At 44.6% G+C, this 16,725-nt stretch overlaps 1 protein-coding gene and 1 long non-coding RNA gene across 3 annotated transcripts; both read left to right on the top strand.

The window, feature by feature from the left end:
- The first annotated feature begins 292 nt into the window (after nucleotides 1-292).
- Nucleotides 293-2,491, top strand: LOC310809361. The gene is made up of 2 exons (XR_014554395.1): nucleotides 293-426; nucleotides 957-2,491. It is a non-coding gene; the product is annotated as an uncharacterized lncRNA (long non-coding RNA).
- Nucleotides 2,492-3,807: 1,316 nt separating this feature from the next.
- Nucleotides 3,808-15,186, top strand: LOC310809144 (polycomb protein suz12-B-like). Of its 2 annotated transcripts, none has more exons than XM_083676315.1 (16): nucleotides 3,808-4,576; nucleotides 5,466-5,512; nucleotides 5,603-5,667; nucleotides 7,050-7,118; nucleotides 7,641-7,690; nucleotides 7,805-7,890; nucleotides 8,310-8,562; nucleotides 8,830-8,932; nucleotides 9,215-9,320; nucleotides 9,647-9,827; nucleotides 10,094-10,182; nucleotides 10,648-10,791; nucleotides 11,103-11,260; nucleotides 11,725-11,923; nucleotides 12,253-12,332; nucleotides 12,499-15,186. In XM_083676315.1, exons 1-16 carry the CDS (start codon nucleotides 4,384-4,386, stop codon nucleotides 12,959-12,961), a joined length of 2,286 nt encoding a protein of 761 aa, XP_083532441.1. In that variant the 5' UTR covers nucleotides 3,808-4,383; the 3' UTR covers nucleotides 12,962-15,186. The 2 variants fall into 2 exon arrangements, with proteins under 2 accessions (XP_083532441.1, XP_083532442.1); XM_083676316.1 differs by having other exon boundaries at nucleotides 8,839-8,932.
- Nucleotides 15,187-16,725: the final 1,539 nt, after the last annotated feature.

Consider the following 16,725-nt stretch of genomic DNA (forward strand, 5'->3'; position numbering starts at 1 on the left):
TGATCGACGACGGTAGCTTACTCCATAGGGGTTTTGGGGGAGCATGCATTATATCACAACCAACTTCTAGTAGCTGTGCTACATAGTTAAAGCATGTTAAGCCCTCTATTGATCGGTCAGTATCTGTATGTTGTTAGCTACCAAGGTGGTAGAAATGTAAGATATATCAGTGATAAGTGCTGTTATGGATTGTCTTGACTTGATGTAGGACACGCCCAATGTAACGCGAAGTTTGCGAACGACCACTCCACACTGGTCGGACGCACCCGGATGTACTAGCAGACAGGCTGTCGACGATCAAGGATGAGATGTGAGCTAGCTAGGACTGTGGGATGCTAGCCAATTTGCATGTAATCTAGTAAATGTTACTGTTATGCAATTTGCGACATAGTCGCATTTTAACGATTGTGTGTTTGAGTCTTCTTGGTAAGTCCAAGGCATTTTTTAGACAACCGTCATCATCAGTGTGTAGCTAGCTAGTTTTAGCTGCTAGGGATCTGATACCTTATGTGTTATGTAGCTAGCTAATGTCTTGCACAGGGCATTATCTGGTGGTCATGGTGGTCTATTAGACACGGAAAATGATTAGTTACCACTCTCCAACATACTAGATCAGTTCTACATCAAAAACGTAGGCTACATTGAAGTTATTATAATCAGTGGTACAACAGGATATACAGGACTGTCTAGAAATCTCAGTTCTGGCAGTAAAGTCAGTAAAATAGTCACCACCTGTATGTGTTATTCATAAGATCATGCCAGTATACGGTATCATTTAGGTCTAGGCCTACTGGTTACATAACGACAGAATTAGACTATTCATAACTGTTCAATGTCCATATTCATGACTTATCTATCCATGTTAGTTAGTCAATGCCGAAGTTTCATGTGTTGTATGTAATGTCAATTACTGCAATTAACACTTTTGTGTACGTTCACGACTGTGTCCAATGCAGCTGTAACCATTGAGCTCCTGGCTGCCTGTCCCTAAGGCCAGACCAACATGCCACTCGTTCTAGACGCGGTGTGGGCTGTGTGGAGCATTGGAGCAGGCATCTATGACTACTTCCACACCAGTGCCATGGAAGAACGGATCCACGCGCTGGAGAACGTGCTGTCCATACACCAGTGTGTCATCGCTGCTCTCTCTGCAGGCCTGGTTCTACTCATGACATACATTCTGTGGAGGAAACACTGAGTCAAGTCAGGCTGTATCCTGATACTCATAACATGGCCAGAGTCGTGGGCCTGAGTCATAAACACTTCTGCAAGCAATTTGATCTTGTTGGCACAGAACATTCCATGACAATTACATAATTAATGTACACAATCTAATTTGCATAGCTGAAGTCTACCTACCTTGCCATGAACATTTGGTGCCAACATGAAATCCCCATTGAAATTCTACCTACATCTCTAACTGTTTTGAGGGCTCAATGGCTCTGGACAGGTAAAAGCCTTTTAAGAATGTTTGAATATAGCTATGACATTGGGGCTCTAACAACAGCCACAATCAGCTAATGATTGGCAATAGGAGTTGAATGACTTGAAATCATTCAGACAACCATCCAGGATATGAAGCCAAATGTTCTCAGCTGGCTGAGTTGTTGGATGGAAGGAAGGTTGCCTGTTTAAACACATTTTTTCTTAGTGGAGACAAGACTACAGACTGGAATTGTGAGACTAACATAACATTGATGAGCAACCTTGCCTGAAACCTAAAGACCGGTGTAAGCCCCCAGAGCTAATATTTAGGCTTTAGCTTTATGGGCTAACACATTCTTGGGTTGTGCAGATGGTCTAGGTTCAACATCCTGTTGGTTCCATTGACATGGGAAAATGCTACAGCTTTGTAAATTCTAGGTTCAAGGCCTTCTCCTTGAGCCTTGTGCTTTGTCAGGAGGCTGTTTGCAGACTGTACTACCACAACCTAAGTGCTCACAAGACCATTAGGAATTGCCAGTGAAAGCTTATGGGTGAGGAACTTTCATCTATTCTAGTTCCCACCGTCAAATAGCTGTTACCAGAGAACACAGTACTGTACTGTATTTTGTGTCTAGATATTCACCCCACTGATTTGTTTTAACTATCCATAAATGTGATTAACTTGCTTTTGTACTTTATATGGTGGAGGCAGATTTGAGATTATGGGATTTTGGAGGGATCTGAAATTAGTCCATGTTGGACTATTGTAGGTGAGGGAAACATCTATTAAGTTACTGTACATCTAATATCTAATCACTGTTTTACATTTTTACACTTCATGGTTTATTGTTCACACAAAAACTGTTTACCTTCTATCTGTATGTCCTAAACTAAACTGTTTTAATCATGTTTGAATCATTGTATGGTCTGTAACTGTTCTACTTGGTGGCAGTTATCTGGACTATGGACTGTATGTGCTACTGTATCATGACAAACAACTACCTTGTTCATGTGTAATGGGGGCAAAATGTACATATTTAATTAATAAATTATGTGATTAACTCTGGACTTTGTGTCATCTACAAATGTTGCTCTTATTGAAAGAGCCTTATTGAGTCCCTTAATAGGGATTAGAATGCTGTTGTGTAGTGGACAGCTATCCTTGAAGTGATGGGGAATTGGGTCATTCACACAGACAGGTTAGAGTGAGAGCAGATGAGAGCTGTCCCACTTTCAGTATCAGCTGTGACAATCTGCCCCTAGAGTCCGAGTATGTCTATGGTTCTCTCCACAGCATCAGATAAGTTATATCCATCTCAGCTCAGTTTTTGCAACCTGGACAAATAATGTCATGCATACGGTTTGCTCTGTGTCCTGTAACAACAAACAGCAATGGTCCACAGACCAGGGGTACATTAGTCCTCTAAAGGGGCTTCATCTCCTCACCACCTCTCCTTTCTCTGCATATGATCTGATCAGGCAGGACTAGTGAAAAGCAATATGTTAGAATCCTATTGGGGATGTTCTTTTATGTTTCTAGTTACTTTGATTAGTATTACATATTGCAACACTTAAGTATTAGTTAAATATAGAGGGATCAGACATGCCTGGCCCTTTGGGAGACTTCTTGTAGAATCTCTCCTAATGGAGATGACTTACCCAAAATTGCTTGCCAACTGCCCTCCATTCAACTGAGCAAGCATAGAATGCTGCATCAATCTGCCTCATGAAGGAGCAGCATGCAGGTCTGACTATGCCTATTGCCATTTCCAGTCATTATGTTTGGGGGTCAGATGTTCAGTCCATCCTAACAGGGCGTTCGTGTACATTGGATGTGGCCTCCCTGACCTGACCATGTCTAAAACTTTATTTTATGGCATGAGGCAGGCATAATGTGCTATGGCACATGAAGCTATTTTACTTGAATAGTAGCGTATCATATTGTACATTTTTTAAAACCCTGTGTTGTACTGATTTGGGCAATATTTCAGTGGGAGTCACATTTTTGTGATGACTCAAACGTAATTAAAAAGCCTATGGACTGAAAGCTTGTGTTACCTCCATCTGGGGAATGTGGGGTTGTGGGGTTAAACTACTTTATTTAGATGCGTTGCAGTCGAGTAGGCTAATGCATACATGCACATATGAATCATCACCACACCAATTTCCCGCAAAATGATTTCAAAGGCGAAAAGTAGCGCGAGCGGCAAACGCATCTCTACCAAACTTCTTGCTGTACGTCCACCGATCAGACCGGTGAAGATTCGCACCAATGACAACTCTCACTTTTCCAAACAAGCTATCCGATTCGGTTATGATATCTGAAGGCGGGTTCTTTCAACACAGCACTTGCATAGTTGTAACGAAAGGGAGTTATTTGGGAGTTTCGTCTATGTCGGCGAAACATTCGTCTTTTGACGTTTATATGTGATTTCTATTCACAATCATTGCTCCATTGATACACCCAGGGGGAACTGTGCGAAAGGGTTCCTTTGCTTTGAGAGGACATTTGAGGCTTTGCCAGAATTCTCTCTTTCATCAAGCCGCCGCCTGGGCATCTCTTTCTCGGCTAGTTAGCTACCATTTTCATGGCTCGCTAGCATGGCTGCTTCCAAGCTCACCTTTGCTGAAGGCGCTGGGATATCAGCGGCGGGTCCAACTAGCTACAGGACCTGACTAGCCCTCCTGTGCTAGCTAGCTATCTGATGTTGAGAGGACGTGTTGAGGGCTTGCTCTCATATCGTGCATTTCCTTGGGCGAATTTGTTTCTCTGCCAAATTCGGATGTATACTTGCTAGCTAGTTAGCCAAAAAGCAACAATTCCCCAGCGAGTCAGCTATATTGCAGCCTGCTAACGACTAACAACGTTGGCTAGTTTTCCTGCTCTTTGTTTTGACAAAGGACCTGAGTTTTAACCTCCATACTTTGGATTATCTTTTACACTTTTGTTTTTAACAAATGGCTCCCCAGAAGCACGGTTCTTCTGGTGGAGGTAACAGTGGTTCGGGTCCAGTTATGGGTTATGTTACCGGTGGCAAAGCCAACGGTGGTGTGTACCACCAGTCCTCTGCTGTTGTGATGGCCGCAGCCAAGAAGCCCAAGATGGAACTGACTCAAGCCGACCATGAGCTGTTCCTGCAGGCCTTTGAGAGTGAGTTCCAGTTATCCTAAGTTGTGTGGTTGTCTTTGTAGTTTTGCATTACATGCATGACAGTTCAGCAAATGGCCAGTCAACTAACTAGAACCAGCTAACGTTTTGTAGAACTCAACTCGGAAGGGACAAATGCTAACGTTGGTATCTAGCTATTGGTATCTTGATGTGGTGTTGAGCAGAATGTACCTTTTTTGTATTCATGCGATGCAATGATTGGTGCTTCGATGTTTGCAAATACTTTTTTTGTTGTTTGGGCTGTCAAATAACATTTGAAAATGCCCTCCATTAGGACGTGGCTCAGTGTATTTAGTTGACATTTCAACCAAATCTTCTTCCACAAGAAAGACCTCAAGCATCAGAAAACACTTTGCACTACCTATACAGCCGATCCATTCGACACTATTTAGATTTATCAGCCTACCTAATTTATTTGTCCAACACAAAGTAGAACCACGTGCTTCCTCCCCCGAAGATGGCATGTGCTGCCTGTGAAATATGTATTTCTGATACTCTTATTGGCAGCTAATGTAACCAGAAACAGAAATATACACATCAACATTAAAAAATAAAGCAAGTTCATTGTGGTTTACTTCCCAATTGAGACCGTTTGTTTCTCGAAATAGTTACAGATTAAAGTTTCCTCTTCACCATTGTCATTGCAACTGAAATGTATACGTGGAGTTTAGCCTGAAGTCATGTCATTGTTTAGCCTAAGTACATTCCTTCCAAGCTTTACCATAGACACTTGAGGAATTCAAATGATATACCTTGATTTCCATGTTGTGTAAAACAATTATTTGAATAATGAAAGCACCATAATACCCCGTTATGTAAGCCGATGAATGTAGCTTTCTTCTACTGATGGTGTGTTAATGTCTATTTGCAGAACCAACCCAAATCTACAGGTTTCTTCGAACCAGGAACTTGATAGCAGTGAGTCTGAGGTCTTGGTTTAAGCATTTTCTGGCATTGGACACTCCCACACACACATTGTTTTAACATTTCAATCTTGTTTCTTTGCAGCCTATATTCTTGCACAGAACACTCACCTACATGTCCCACAGGAACTCAAGAACAAATGCCAAAAGGTAAAAAGCCCAGTTAAGGTATCGACAACTATTGAATGTTTCCAATTGTCCATTTGTGGAACTCTATAGTAGGCATTCAAAGCATGATATAGAGGAAACTCTAGTGTTTCCCAAATGGTGGCACAAGGCTGGTCTTGTGTGGGTCATGGCTTATTTGGTGGGTTATGATGAAGTAAGACAGGCAACAATGTAGACTATAGGGCTGACAAAGGGCTGAATGCCATGAGGAGGAATGAGATGTTAAAAGCAGATCATCTGTCGCGGTCATTAAAATATATTTGCATATGGAAAAGTTCAAGCTCCGTAAAACCCGTTCCAGTGTGTGTGCCAGTGACCATAAATAAAATGAACTCACGGACCCCTTAAAGTGAAGGGTTAGCATAATCCCGGTTGGGATTGCAGTAGTGGAGCATTAGGACGGCCCTGTGTCTGGTTCTGTATGCTCGTTGTTATCTTAACTGAAGATAAACAGCCACTGAGCATGGTTTGGGTGGTGGGTTGTGTCAGTTAGACTGAATGGAAATTAGAATGGTGTAGGTGTAGGCGAGTTAGCTGTTTTGAATGAGGACATGGTACAGACTGATCGTCTGATACGGCGGCTGCTCAGTGGAACGGCTTGTGATGAAACAGTCACTGTCAGATGAATAATGAGAACTTAAACTTGTGGTGGTGTAGGTCTGTCTATTCCATCTCAAATAGTAGGCTATTTGGTAGGCTCAAAAATGCCTCCACATTTTGCAGTAGTATTTTTACGCAGTAGTTTGGTGATTATCTCATTTCAAATGAGGGCAACTGGTGGGAAGTGGGAACTACAAAAGATGAGAGATTGTGAGTAAACATGTCAGTTTGGAGTAATCGATAAAACACACTACCAAGCCTACATTTTCCTACAAGAGTGATTGTCATTTGTTACAGCTCATTTGTTATGTAGAGCGTGTTTACACCCATACTTTAGCCTTTGCAGGTACTGGTAGAGTAGTGCAGGTGATTACCGATGGATTATCTCCCTTCAGAGCTGGCTTTGCTGTTTGTAGATGAAAGGGGTATGGGTCATGGGTGTGGGTAGGTCAAGTGTGTGAGTCATAGAGCAGGGCCTGATTCTGGAGAAACTGAATACGTTTGGAGATGCTAGCCAAGAATCTGTGCCACAAATGTGTTTTCAAATCTTCAATATGCAGAATTTGGTCCTCAATTATTGCTTATAGGCAACATATGTATCTTATAATTCATAGGAATACATTTAAAAAAACAAAAAAACATTTTCACTGAATTATGTTTATCTATTTCTAATGGTAATCAATAGAATATAACTGCAGTACTGAGTTTCTGCAGTATTGGGTGTTTCCTGTATTCCTAACCCAGTTCTCTATCTCTTGGTCCAGGAAAAGCTCTAAGGTTGACGACCTGCTGTTCAAAGTGGAGAAGATGAGGGGTGAGCAGGAGTCACACAGGTAAACAGAGGCCAGGGACACATTCAGTTAAGCGCTTCACGGCGGTAATTAATGGAACATTCTCTCTCAAAGCTGCACAGCGTTCTTTGAAGTATTCTTGCTCCCCTTTGGTCTGTGTGGCAGGGCATGACTTGGCTTGCAAAATTCATGGTGCACACGGCCAATTGGCACCCATTGTTACAACCGTTCCCCAACTGGATGTTCAAAACACAACAGTTTTTGTTAAATTAAACGTTGGAAAAACAATGTATCCTGTTCTTACCCCCAGAACCTTATGACAGTGGAGAGACCCTAACCATTGATACAGTGATCAGAAGTCTTTCATACTCTAAACAGATCTGGTTAGAATTCGGAGCTGGGTAAGCTGATCCTAGGTGTCTGGTTAGGGGCAAGGATTGGAACTCTTGGATGTGGAAGCTCTACAAACATGACATGTATCTACATAACAGTTTTAAATACAGTTGAAATTGCTATTGATTCAAAGGAGACTACATTCAACTTTCTTTCTTTTTTTGTCTGCAGCTTGGCTTCACACTTACAGCTCACCTTCACAGGGTTCTTCCACAAAGTTGGTAAGTGTTCAAAAGTGTTTGTCTCTCTCGTCTCACTGAGTTCAGCAGTGTTGCTTTTTTAATTTTGATTTAGTTTGAGACTGTTTTTAAAATCTATTGTTGTGATCTTTCCAGAAAAGCCATTACAAGACTCAGAGAACGAGCAGAACTCTGTGTCTTTGGAGGTGCTACTTGTCAAAGTCTGCCACAAGAAGAGGAAGGTGAGTGTGTGTGTGTGTGTGTGTGAGTGTGGTAAAGATCAGCTGCCTGGTTGTCACCTTTTGACAGCACCATCACACTGCTAATCCCAAAGCTGTGATGTCTGTGCAATGTGACATTAAGGTTCCCCTTTAGTGTGCATGAAAATGTATCCAAAAACTGTGTGGTTTGCCTCTCTTAATGGCCCCTGAGCTGGATAAATGAAGATATAAATATAAATATAAAAAATTGAATGCTCATTCAATGGAGGTTATGTCAGCGACACTTTATCAAGTCAGTCCCCTCCTCATCACTATCCAATCACTACTTTCCATATCGATCATGTCAATATATATATATATGATATTACATTTTATCATTCAAGTTCTATTGTACGTTTTACATGGCCTTGCTAAACATTGAGTCCTCCATGTCCTTCCAGGACGTGAGCTGCCCAGTGAAGCAGGTCCCCACGGGGAAGAAGCAGGTGCCCCTGAACCCCAACAGCAGCAGCAGCCAGACCAAGCCGGGCGCCCTCCCCTCGCTGGTGGTGTCTAGCAACGAGTTTGAGCCCAGCAACAGTCACATGGTCAAGTCCTACTCCCTCCTCTTCAGGGTGTCTCGGCCAGGCAGGTCTCTGCAGCAGCAGCAGCAGCTCAACGGGCTGGCCAATGGGGAGACCAACGAGAACATCGGTGAGCTGGCTCTGGGATATTCGGTTTATTCACCGTAATTTTAATGAATCAGAATAAGAATAAAACCCCTTTCTGGAGTGACAAAATACTCTATAATACTCATATCGGTACCATTCCCCATTAATATTGGCAAATGTTGCTCGCTACTACGAGCTGTCGACGACGATATGATTCACACAATAATTCAGTAGTAATAGTCATTCTTACGTTTTTAACCCCAATCTTCTGGTGTGTGTGTGTGTGTGTGTTTGTGTGTGTGTCTCTCAGATGTTACAGAGGAGTTGCCAAACAGGAAGAAGAGAAGCTCCTCGCTCAGAGAGGAGGGAGAAACCACGTTTGTGGCCCAGATGACAGTTTTTGATAAGAACAGGTAACACGCTGATGCACTCAATTTCACACACGCCTCTTCTCACTGCCACTTCCTTTGAACAGAGAAAGTTAGCGCCTGCTGAAATGAATGAAACATGTGACTAACGGCTGTGGTGTGTGTGTGTGTGTGTGTGTGTGTGTGTGTGTGTGTGTGTGTGTGTGTGTGTGTGTGTGTGTGTGTGTGTGTGTGTGTGTGTGTGTGTGTGTGTGTGTGTGTGTGTGTGTGTGTGTGTGTGTGTGTGTGTGTGTGTGTGTGTGTGTGTGTGTGTGTGTGTGTGTACAGGCGTCTGCAGCTGCTGGATGGGGAGTATGAGGTGTCCATGCAGGAGATGGAGGAGTGTCCTGTCAGCAAGAAGAGAGCCACGTGGGAAACCATCCTGGATGGAAAAGTGAGTGTGTGTGTGTGGTGCATGCTCTGTCACAATCTGTCTCCTCTCTAGTGTCCACCTCCAGCTATCACGACAGGTTATAACATCTGTGATGTTACTATTATGACAGTGTTATGTAGCCTTTACAACATGAGGTTGCCAGTAGTCTCTCTCTTACCTCTCCGTAGCTCCTGCCTCCGTTGGAGACCACCTTTCATGACCCCCCCTCTGATCTGTAACGTCTTCCTCCAGCTCTCATGACAGGTCCTAACGTCGTACGTCGTTTATTAGGGAGATAAACGGCAGGTTAAAACGTAACCCTCCCCTTCCTTCCCTCCTTTTTCTAGCGCCTGCCTCCGTTCGAGACCTTCTCCCAGAGCCCCACGCTGCAGTTCACGCTGCGCTGGACGGGCGACAGCAGCGACCGCTCCACGGCGCCCGTGGCCAAGCCCCTCGCCACACGCAACTCGGACGCTAGCGCCAGCGCCGACACCAGGCCCAGCACTGTCAGACCCGCCCAGACCGTAGGTGAGAGAGGGTTTTGGAGCGCGCACACGAGTGTGTCGTGGGAGTGTTCTTAGGGTGGTGAAATAGGAGCGTACTAGAATTTGACATTGTTGTTGTCGTCGACTAGTTGTCTCATGAAGTACGCCACGTTGCTTTCACTTATTCAGTCCTTTTACGGATATGAATGAATACCAAAGGGGAAGGGTCAAGGGACTGAAATGTAACTGTGATGAGTTGAAGGGCAGAAAATGAAGGCAACTCACTATTGGTTCCATCCTTTTCTTCAGCTGTTAAAGATTCCATAAGCACAGACATTCAGACAAGAAGAGAACAGATACTAGTGGAGCCTCGCCAGAAGCTACGCATATTTTACCAGGTGAGAGAGACACACACACACTCTCACACACACACACACACACACACACACACACACACACACACACACACACTCTCACTCTCACTCTCACTCACTCACACACACACACACACACACACACACACACCTACCCAACCCCCTTGCTGGACTTGACATTTATTCAGGCCTTATTACATGCTGTCCTGGTATTAATCACCATCTGTCAACACAAGGCCCCGGGCCCTGAAATGTGGTGTTTTGATAAGCCATTGTTCAGTTATCTGCAACAGCTTATTTTTGATTTGGCAGTGGAGTGGAGGGAGTTCCTTAGTTTACAGTGGCTCCCTAGTCTAGGGTCAGTCTGTCTGTACACTGAGTTCACTAAAGGAGATAACAGGGCATACTATTGTAATCGTACAGATGCCCTTTTCTGTGTTTGTCTTTTTCTTCCTGTCTCAATCTCTCCCCCCCCCCCCCTCCCTCCAGTTCCTGTACAACAACAACACAAGGCAGCAGACAGAAGCGAGGGATGACCTGCACTGTCCCTGGTGCACTCTAAACTGCAGGAAGCTCTACAGCCTGCTCAAGCACCTCAAGCTCTCCCACAGTCGCTTCATCTTCAACTACGTGGTGAGGGAGCGGAGTCTGTCAACTCCACAGCACCACTAGAATAGATAGAACAGACCAGACGTAGAATTCTAGCTCTGAAAACCACACGCCTTTTCATTGTCCACCCAGTATGCTTCCCCCATAGAATTTGGCATTTCAAATTTCTTCACCTGTCAAATACGTGGAAAGAGAATGCTGATTTACACTACAATCGGTACACCCAAAATGTTATGGTTATTTGTTTTCATTAGTTTTTTCCTCCCACTTCATCCCCCCCCCCCCCCCCCCCCCCCCTTGTTCTCGTGTCCCTCCCCTCCCACCACTCCCGGCAGCCCCACCCTAAGGGAGCGAGGGTAGACGTGTCAATAAACGAGAGCTACGACGGCTCGTATGTGGGGAACCCTCAGGACATCCACTGCCAGCCAGGCTTCGCCTTCAGCAGGAATGGCCCTGTTAAGAGAACCCCTGTCACACACGTCCTCGTCTGCAGGTCAGACACACACACACACACACACACACACACACACACACACAAACACACACACCAGAGGCCCTAGTCAGACACACACTTACATTTTCCATGTAATCTCATGCGTGTTAAGGTCAACACAACTCTATACATCCGTCTCTCCCCTCTCTGCCTCTCCTCTCCCTCTCTGCCTCTCCTCTCCCTCTCCTCTCTCCCTCTCTGCCTCTCCTCTCCCCTCTCTCTCTGCTTCTCCTCTCTCCCTCTCTGCCTCTCCTCTTTTCTCTCTCTCCTCTTCCTCTCTGCCTCTCCTCTCTCCCTCTCCTCTTTTCTCTCTCTGCCTCTCCCCTCTCTCTCTGCCTCTCCCCTCTCCCTCTCTGCCTCTCCTCTTTTCTCTCTCTCTCCTCTGCCTCTCCTCTTCCTCTCTGCCTCTCCCCTCTCCCTCTCTGCCTCTCCTCTTTTCTCTCTCTGCCTCCTCTTCCGTCCAGGCCAAAGCGTGTGAAGCCTAGCCTGTCGGAGTTCCTGGACTCTGAGGAGGGGGAGCTGGAGCAGCAGAGGACCTACATCAGTGGACACAACCGCCTCTACTTCCACAGTGACAGCTGCGTGCCCATGAGGCCCCAGGAGTTGGAGGTGGACAGTGAAGATGAGAAAGACCCCTTCTGGCTGAGGGAGAGGACCATCACGGTCAGACATGCATGCACGCACGCGCACACACACACACACACACACACACACACACACACACACACACACACACACCTGCATTCATCTTAGTTACTTGTACCTTTTGTTATGTTTAAAAGTTAATATCATAGCAAAACAAGCACATTAATAGTTAATGCATTTTTGGGAGTGTCATGCTAAAGCACTTTCTTAAGATTGGCAGCTCTGAGTACATGTTTTATGTTTTCAAATACACAGTCATTGTCATAGCAACATTATAAAATATTTCCCTAGACTCTTATTGTGTGTTCTGATTTGGATTCCCTCTGATGGTTCTGTTCCCCCGGCAGCAAATTGAAGAGTTCACAGACGTGAACGAGGGGGAGAAGGAAGTGATGAAACTATGGAACCTCCATGTCATGAAGTATGGGTATGTGTCTGACACCTGCGCATAATACAACACGCACACATAAATCAAATCCTCAGCTTCTTGGATTGTTCATTCTGCTATTGTCACCTTTCTGATTACCTTAGTCTTAGCAAAGTATGCTACATACCAAGCTATATGCCAAGTCCTCTGCTCCCTCCCTCCTCAGCTTCATAGCGGACAACCAGATGAACCAGGCATGCCTGCAGTTCCTGGAGCGCTGCGGCCCTTACATTGCCCAGAAGAACCTGTGCAGAAACTTCCTACTGCACCTGGTCAGCATGCACGACTTCAACCTGGTCAGCATCCTGACCATTGACCAGGCCATGGCCCACCTCAGGGACATCCGGACTCAGCAGCAGGGAGGAGAAGGAGGAGCAGAAGGAGAAGGAGGAGGAGGAGAAGGAGAAGGAGAAGGAGAGGGAGAGGGAGAGGGGGCTGAGGAAGGAGAGGAATGGGAAACGGCGGTGGAATCACAGCCTGATCCCAATCCCACCGACTACACCACATGTGACGACGACAACGACCACCACCGCAATGGCTGCACAAACGAAGACACTGGGGAGGACGATGAGGATCTGGGCGCTGGTGTCACAGAGACGGCCCCACCCAGCAAGAGGCAGAAACTTTGAGGCCCTGTGGGAGTGACTGCAATGGGGCCCGGGATTGGTTAGGATAGGGGGTGTGGTGTTGGTGGTGATTGGGTGAGCCAGAGAGAGAGATACATCCATTCCAAACAGGTAATGAGTTTGCAGCATGGAGATTATGGTCCAGAGTCAATTCAACTTCAACCAGGACATGCTTGAACGAACACACACACACACACACACACACACACACACACACACATATGTGATAGCAGGGATAAGTCTGTTTACCTACGTGTGGTTCTCCACTCTACATGTCATTAGACTAGAGTTCTGACTGTATCATGAGCTTTGATTTACAAATGTCACTTAAATAGAAAACTCTGTGTCCATCCTCTGTGGCTCTGTAATCAATGTACTTTAGCACTTGTCCTAGGTGCCTGTTTTGGAACCTTTCTGGTTTTATTTTCAGTAGAGACAAACTGAAGAGCCTGACTATTGGCAGGCTATTATTGTCGATTTTTTGTAAGGGGCGCGGTATGATGCATTCTGAAAACTTGAACATTAAAATGTAGTTGTTTTTTTATTATGGCGGTCATGCCTGGCCGTACCAACGGTGTACTGGTGCTGCTCTTGGGAACAGTGTTGGAGTCAAGAGGTTGTAACCCTATGGACTAATGCCCTATGTTGGGGTTGCCACACCCTGTCCTCTCCCTCCCTCTAAGCCCAGCCCCTATCCTGCCACACTGGACCCTTCAACACTGTCGATATGCAAGCAGGTCTGCCTGCCAGGCAGCATATATCAGTAGTCTGAAGAGGCCTCCTTCACTTGTCTCCTTTCCTTCATCTGCATTGATCCGAAAGAACTGGACAGATGAAAGCAAATATGCGTCAGACATTTCCCATATTGCTCTTTGACCCATCCTGTGTTTTCAGAGCAGTGCAGGTGAAGGAGAGGAGGTGAGTAGGAAGCCACCTCCAGCAGACACTACCACCAAACCAACACTTGTGGCTGCCCGTGTTTGCCCCTATGTCACCTACAGTAATGTTTACACTCATCTTTCTCTCCAGGGACACGTGATGTAGTGGTTTCTTTGGGTGGGTGGGGGGTTGCTTTTTGATACATACAACTACTCAGTACTGATCCAGTGGTGCTAGATTCAGCCCTCAGCAAACACTGATCACATGCACTGGTCAGCTGTCATGGATGACCTTTGCACTTTCACCTCAGTTACCTGGTTACGCTGCGTACGACATCAACAACGTACTCTTGATCTTGACCACACAGCGACCACTTTGACACTGACCATCACCGACTTTATCAAGAGACTCTCAACACTTGCCATGCAACTTGCTTATGAACCACGTTCAGTATGACCTTGAGCAACCAACTGTTTCACCTTCACATTATGGTTGCGTTACGGTCTAGGCCTTAATCCACGGCTCCTATTGTGTGCTAAGGGGGTGTTGTCCACTACCCCCCCCATATTGTCTTTATTTTGATAGTGTATTTTTCCTCCTATGTCTCCCTGCCCACTTATGAATATGTATATATGCTATATAATGTGAAACTGATCATGTATATGTCAAGACACTTTTGGGTAAGATTGTATGACTGAAAAGCAAAATCTTGGCTTGCTGACATCTAGGGTGGGAAGCACCAGGAAGTGGGACTGGGAGTTTTTTTGTTTTTTTTTAGTTTACAGACCAAAGGGGATGAATTTGCTGCATTTTTTCCAGTTTTCTTCACTTGTGAAAGTCTTAGCTTGTCTAATCACAGGGGATTAGCATTTCTATGGTGTGAAATCGCAATTAGGCTATATTTCTATGGATGCATAAAAAAAAAGAAGCTTTTCCTCCTCCCTGCTTTAATTTGCTTGAAGCTCTGCAGTATGTATGAACCTTGTCGCTGTTCAATCAAAGCTGCAATATGGATGTTTCTGTCGTAAGTATGTTGGAATCAACAAACAGGGTATTTGATTCCGGGAGCCCCACAGCTCAAGCTGAATGTTTTAGCTAGCCTTGAGCGGGATACTTTCCAGATACAGGTTTTGGTTGAATAGCACCCTGGGTTTGTGGTGTAGGTTATTATGGTTCCTCTAGCTGGCTGTCATCACTTCAGAGAAGACCAGCATCATTTGCACAGTGTGGACCCAGAAAAGGAAAATGTGTGATTTGAAATGACAAGAAAAACAGTACTTCAAACACCAACGTTGTAAAATCAGCTTGAAGTTTTCTATTTAAAAAAAAATAAAGATTTTTGTACTATTGCCAAATATGTCTCTTTCCCCCCTCCTACTCATAAAAATAGTTCTGTCTTTTTGTTGGTTGTCATTCTAGCCATACATATATGATTATAAAGATTTCTTCCATTTATGAAGTCTGTTGAGAAATGTGTGTGCAGCAGTGCAGTCTCAACTGGATGACTTGTGTCAAAACAATTAGGACTGAAATGACCAAAAAACATTCATTAAGCAATTTATTGAATTCCAACTGGCATTGAAGGAGGCACAAGGCAACATGAGGTAAAATTCCATCTCATAGGATCAAAATAATAAGCCTTATAGCAAGTCACAGTTAATGAAGAGGGGTGTATGTATGTAGAGATGATGGCAGACAGAGTACCTTTTAAATGGTGCCCAGTTCCATTTTCAACCCCTCATCCCTTCATTTGAATCCAACCTCGTCTGTACTTGCAGATCATGAGGGGGCCGGATAGGCGAAAGCAAATGACCTTACAATAGGTGGTGCTTTCACCACTGCTTCTCACCTATCCAGTCCTTTCAGATCTGTTAACACCAAAGGGTCTGGGATCCAAGTGAAAGAGCTGGGGGCTGAAATGGTACCAAGACCCATGTGGTCCTTGTTTGAAGCAGTTTGGCCATAACATGACTTGAGTGATGTAACCAAAAAGCAAATTCTATAATACTAGAAGGTGGCTCTCTTTCCTATGTCCTGTTTATTTGTCTTTGTTAATCTAAAAGGACTGGAAAGACTAGGAATATATATACTAACAGTGTACAGCATTAAGTGCCACCTTTGGCTTCAACTTGCCTTAACAGTTGATATGTGCTTTAATTGTGGTTAAGTTGAGGTTAAGTGGCGGTCTGCTGGTTTAAGAGACAGTTCTTAAATCAATCTTTCACTCAAGTCAGATTAGACAGGAAGCCACTGCAGCTGGGCCAACTGCTTGACAGGAATGATCGTGGGACGATCACCTGTTTAACCAGGGTGCATTCCAATTCTCTGCCCTTCACCCAGAAGTGTGCACTTCCAATTATGCATTTAAAAGCAATGGATTGGTGCAAGCATGGCCGGAGATAGTTTACACCAATTTTTGTACAAAAGTCAATCATGAAACATAACCTTGGTTTAACAAGTGATCACCCCCTGATTACCCCCTGTCAAAGTTGGTAGCAATCAGCCCATACTGTGTCACAGAAGAACCATACCCATACCTTTTCTAGGAGCACCTGCTTGCAGTCAGAGCAAAGAACATGGTGTCAACCCCTTGATGATGTGTGTGGTAAGAAATAAAAACATCCATTCTCTGTCACATCTTTAACTTTTAACAGCAACCCTCACTTGGTCGGACCATGGCCCTGTTCCAATACTTTCAAACAACATCCTTGCTTCCTCCCCTCCTTGAGGTAATTGGTGATCTAACATGACTGGATTGGTGTAAGCTGTGGTGGAATCCTTCTTTCATTCTATTCAACTGGTTTAGATCAGTAATTACCGCAAGGAAGGGGGAGGGAAGGGAGCATTTTTAAAGTATTTAAGCAGTTCAGTAAATGCTACTCAGAGCA

This window comes from Argentina silus (genome assembly GCF_951799395.1).
Source record: "Argentina silus genome assembly, chromosome: 9".
Lineage (NCBI taxonomy): Eukaryota > Metazoa > Chordata > Actinopteri > Argentiniformes > Argentinidae > Argentina > Argentina silus.